The sequence below is a fragment of the Montipora capricornis genome, chromosome 14, assembly GCF_036669925.1.
Source record: "Montipora capricornis isolate CH-2021 chromosome 14, ASM3666992v2, whole genome shotgun sequence".
Taxonomy (NCBI): Eukaryota; Metazoa; Cnidaria; class Anthozoa; order Scleractinia; family Acroporidae; genus Montipora; species Montipora capricornis.
Window position 1 is genome coordinate 44616005 of NC_090896.1, and position 5000 is coordinate 44621004.

The 5000-nt window shown below is 40.8% G+C and overlaps 1 protein-coding gene across 3 annotated transcripts in view; it reads right to left on the reverse strand.

Annotated features, from left to right (window-relative positions):
- The window catches only part of LOC138033756 (adhesion G protein-coupled receptor L4-like), a 207703-nt gene that overhangs the window by 15629 nt on the left and 187074 nt on the right, over positions 1-5000 (reverse strand). For all 3 annotated transcript variants that reach the window (XM_068881566.1, XM_068881564.1, XM_068881567.1), the window contains exons 11-14: positions 4922-5000; positions 2566-2660; positions 979-1081; positions 1-3 (exon numbers count right to left, since the gene is read on the reverse strand). The exon at positions 1-3 is cut by the window's left edge and continues 148 nt beyond it; the exon at positions 4922-5000 is cut by the window's right edge. In XM_068881566.1, coding sequence (XP_068737667.1) covers positions 1-3; positions 979-1081; positions 2566-2660; positions 4922-5000 — 280 coding nt within the window. The remainder of the gene's footprint in view (positions 4-978; positions 1082-2565; positions 2661-4921) is intronic.

Consider the following 5000-nt stretch of genomic DNA (forward strand, 5'->3'; position numbering starts at 1 on the left):
TCCCTACAAGATAACAGGTACAAATATACTTGCAAGCTCATCATGACACATAACTCTTGTTTCGCCTAAAACTGAGTATTGGAATAATTCATAGAAAATGCGCCTTGATAAATTACTTGATATCGATCGCTAAATTATATTCATGGGGTTTCAGAAGAAGCTAGATTCTTCTCAGCACATTAACCGCTGACTTTAAGTCAAAAGTTGAAATAAAGTATGAAACAGGAAAATTCATATGTCTTGTCAAAAACAAGAAAAGGGCTCTGTCTCCGGGCTTTGTACCTTTGTAATTTCTGCTCATGTATTTGTGTAAATAAAATTTTTAAAAAAGTATTTCAATTGGTTGCGTTGTTTACCTTACTTATTTTTGTTCTTTGATTGCTTACACACTATAAATGGCTCCTTCTGAAATGTTCTGCGACTGACATAGAATTTAGTGGGGACAAAATCAATTGTGGTTTTGCACACATTTCTTACATCCAACTGTGTAACCCAAAGGAATTCTTTTCATTTTAAGCCAGTCAATTAGAACCTTGAACTAGTAGCTGTAAGCGAACAAATTATATTATTTCTTTCCTTCAAAGACATATTTGTTTTCTTCTTCAAGCTTGTGCAAACATGCGCATTGGGTGTAAATTAAAAAAGGGAAAATTCCTTTTTGAGCTAAATAATTGCTGTCGTATGATACTCTTTTATAAAAGAGAAAACTTAATCGCAAACTAATAGGCAAGGCGAAAACGAGAACAAGAATGTGCACACTTTCGGCTTGAATCACGTAGTACTTCAAGCGCCGTCTCTAGTGTAAATGTTTCTCAGTCTTAATTAAAAACACGCAATGCACGAGCAAAAAAACTGCGCGAGTCTTGCAAAGAGCTGCATTTTCAATAGCTCTGTGTGAATTGGAAAAGTCTGGACTAGGGATAAAATGTGTGAATTTTTCTTCTCATGTGGCCCTATGCTGTTATGTTCAGTTCTCACCCTGCTTTCTGTCGCACCAATTCCTGCAAAAAAGATGATTTGTCCTGCTCCAAGAGAGGACACGAGGCTAACTCGGATCTGCGATAAAGGTGTTTTGATGTCTCTGAAAAAGATATCACATAAGAAAAAACAATAGCACTTGAATAAAGCAGCTTTTTTATTGAGCGCCAAAAATCACTTCACGATTTCTAACAATGACTTTTTATCAAGCTTTGTGATTGGCTAAAAATCGAACGCGGCATTTTATCCAATTAGATGCGCAGCATGAACAATAATTATTGTAACTTTCTCTCTGGTGTTTTCCCGCAAGTGCTTTGTATTTCAACAGCCAAAAGGTCAAAAGGCAATGTTTAATTATTTTGTTTATTGCAATTTATGTCGTCGCGTTATATAAATGAATCATGAAAGAGTATTGCTTGCGAAGAGATGGAAACAATTCGACGCACTCGCCGAAATTGAGAGTTGAATTTGTCTTTGCGATGGATCGCAAACAAATAGAAATCAAAGATTTGGTGTAGCCCGCTCGGATCCAAAGAACCGTGAACACATTGACTTGTTTTTGACATTTCCCATTGTGCAGCATCCAATGAGAAGCGACATGAAACTGCAAACAAATTACCGTTACTGGTTGCAGTTTAATTTTCTCGCGCTAGATTGGCTTTTTCATGAAAGATTTCAAAAATATTTCTAGTGTTCACGGTTTTCGGATTTTCACGTTTACAAATATATTTCCACATACAAGAAATTCCAGCAGATAGGAGACGATCAATTTAAAACTGATCTTTCAGGGCTTAGAGCTCTCGTTCCAACTTTTCATTAAAAGGATTGCTTGATTTGTCGAGTGAATAAATGACCAATCACAGAGTGGGTAAGATTCTAGCCAATCACACACGGATACAGAAATCCCTGCAAAATTGCGAGCCATCAGAACAAGCTTTTGGGAGCCGTTGTGCAGACGGACTATATCTAGATTTTGACCTGGGTTTCGACAAGAGAAAATGAGGGGACAGAGAGGGAGGCTGCCGATCCAGCCCTTGGGATATGTCATGTCCACGACAGTTATTTTTAGACGAGCGGAAGTCTTCCGAGACGTCCGCATGCAGGCCAACCTCGGTCCGATGTTTGAAAGAAAATAAATATTCATCAGCCTTCCACGTGCCCCATCATTTTCTCTTTTCACTAAGAACCTGAGAGCGAGGCAAGACTGCATGGGGACGTATCGGAAGACAGACTTCCGCTAGAACAAAGACTTCCGCTCGTCTAAAAATAACTTTCGTGGACATAACATATCCCGGCCAACGCCCTGAGCCTCCCTCTCTGTCTCCTCAGTTTCTCTTGGTTCGAGTTACATGTCCGGCTGCGCGCAGGCTAGAAGATAGTAGTAAATGCAGGCGATAAATTGAACCGGGACTACCTCGGAAAACTCTTGGCTCATGTGTGAATCAGGCTTTTGTGATTGCACAAAGGAACGCAAGCGCACAAAATGGAGGAACAACTCAGATGGCTTTGAGCACTCATGTTTTCTTATTTGTCAAGCAATAGCCAGAACGTTACAGAGAATGTTACGATTATGGAGACAACACTTACGCAAAGAAAACATAGCAAATGATTGTCAGTGTAATTCCGATCAAAGACAGGACTAAGCCCACTCTTGTGATGACGATCAGTATATCTTCGTCCGTCTTTATGAAATAAAAGGTATTTAAAGAACTATTAAATTCAGCTTCATATTACAAGTAGTGACAGTCGCAAAAAGACAAGAAAATCTACGTTATGCATGTAAACTAGAACGAAAGTCTCACCTTGGGTTACATCACTTACGAATGCCGATTTATGACGTAAATTCAAGTCTACAATTCTTAAGCACTTCAGCATTCTTTCTTCATCACCTCGTTGCCACAATGTCTTCAACACTATTCCTCTTGTAACTTTTCGTTGTAGTAGCAACCTTAAAAACTACCTTGTTCTTGCCAAACTACACAATCCTACACATAAAAACTAACCTTGAGGTTCTTACCGATTTGGCAATAACTGTTCTACATGCACCTAGACATTACTGACGAACAAACTACTAACACATTCCACTCCACAGTCGAAACAAGGCACATAACTTATTACATCAACTGCAATTCAAAAAACTTTATCTAAATGGTACAGTGCGGTCATCGCCATAAACAACGCATTGGAGAAACCGAACGAAAACTCAAAGACCGTTTCAACGAACACCGCAGACCAGACGACAAACCTACCAAGGTGTCCAAGCCTACCACAGTTTCAGGACACTTCCTGACTAATAAATGATCCCACCGCCAAAGACATTTCACTTATTCCCCCCGAACCGCCATTTATTCCAATCGTGATATCGTACACAAACCAAGACAAGCATAGCTCATAAACACAGCTAACGCCCTCGGACCTTTAGGTCTTCGTAAGAAAGATGAAAAGTAATTCATCCTTTCCCTGCATATTTCTTACCATTATATCGTTTCAGTTTTTATCGTTCCTGTTATTATGATTATCGATCGTTTCATCGCTCTTTTTTCAACTATTCCGATTCGTCAGAGTAATCTGATTCTTTGAAAAGTCATTTTGCAGACATTGTAGCAACGAGATTTAATATACGACTAATAGACGTAAATTCTTGGAAACAGGTGATATCGAGGAGCCGATTGGGGAGAAAAGAATGCTAGGAGGCGCTTGGTGTCACTCATAAAAATCGGCGGGCATAGAATTACCTACATTTCTGGCTATATCTAGTATCTGTACGACATCACATGGCCCATTCATTCAACTGAATTGTTTTTCACAAACCAGGAACCAATGTCCAAGAGGTTCCAACTTGGATATAATTGTGTAGTGGTGTTTTCACGAAGAGAGTTTTTTTATTGATTATCTTGCAAAAACCAGACCTTTTCCATAATTGATTATTAGCCTTGGGACCGAGAATAGTCAATTGCGCCATCCTAAACTCGTTTAGAACTGGTTTGAGAAAAGCTTGGGTTGTGAAAAACCCAGAACAGTCAAAACGATGCTACAATTGTAGGTCACAACAACGGAGACAACTTCACAGACCCTTTTCGAACAGTGTATGGGTTATTTGAGTCCCACGATGTTTTTAATTAGTACTATTAATGGAGGGGACGTGCCTTGTTCCCAAGACGTCTCCCTCACGATTGAAATTTGCTCGCAAGAGAGGACGGGAAGGCTGTCTTCTTTCTCCTTCCCTTGGCTCCTCGCGGTTCGCGCTCGTCACCAGCCACTCGCGCCTCCCCTTGTTGGCGAACAAAATGCAAAACAAAGCACCTGAGGAGGAGGCAGGATTTTGACTGGTTAACCCATTGACTCCTCAGACGCCATAGGTCGCCCCCAATTGACGAGTAAAATCATCTGGTGTTAGACAGAGTAAAACCTGTCAAGGGTCACTCCCAGGGGTCAATGGGTTAAGGGAGGGGACATAGATGGAGTTTTTGACTAGGTTAACCCATTCATGCACTCGATCCTCAAGCACCCTAGGATACCACCAGTTGACGAGTAAAATCCGATTCGTCTGGTGTTAGACATACTAAAATCTGTCAAATCTCACTCCCAGGGACGTTGTCAATGGGTTAAAGGAGGGGACACACATGGAGTTTTTGACTAGGTTAACCCATTCATGCACTCCTCAAGCACCCTAGGATGCCACCAGTTGATGAGTAAAATCGTCTGGTGTTAGACAAAGTAAAACCTGACAAGTGTCACTCCCAGAAGTCAATGGGTTAAGGGCTGTGAGACGTATATGGTTTAAGGTCCTCACGCGAGAAGACTCGAAAGTCTAACCTTTTGTAGAGGTCACTATAAGGGCAGCACGTCTCCCTCAGGTAGTGCCAGTACTCTTTTTAACTCTAATATTTATTCCCCAGAACGTGAACACGATTCCAATAAGCTTGCCGCCATATCGTCCTACCTTCGTTATCAGGCTGTCTTTATTTCCAGCCGAACTGGCGTCAAACTGGACGAGAACGGCAAAATGCGTCAAATGATTG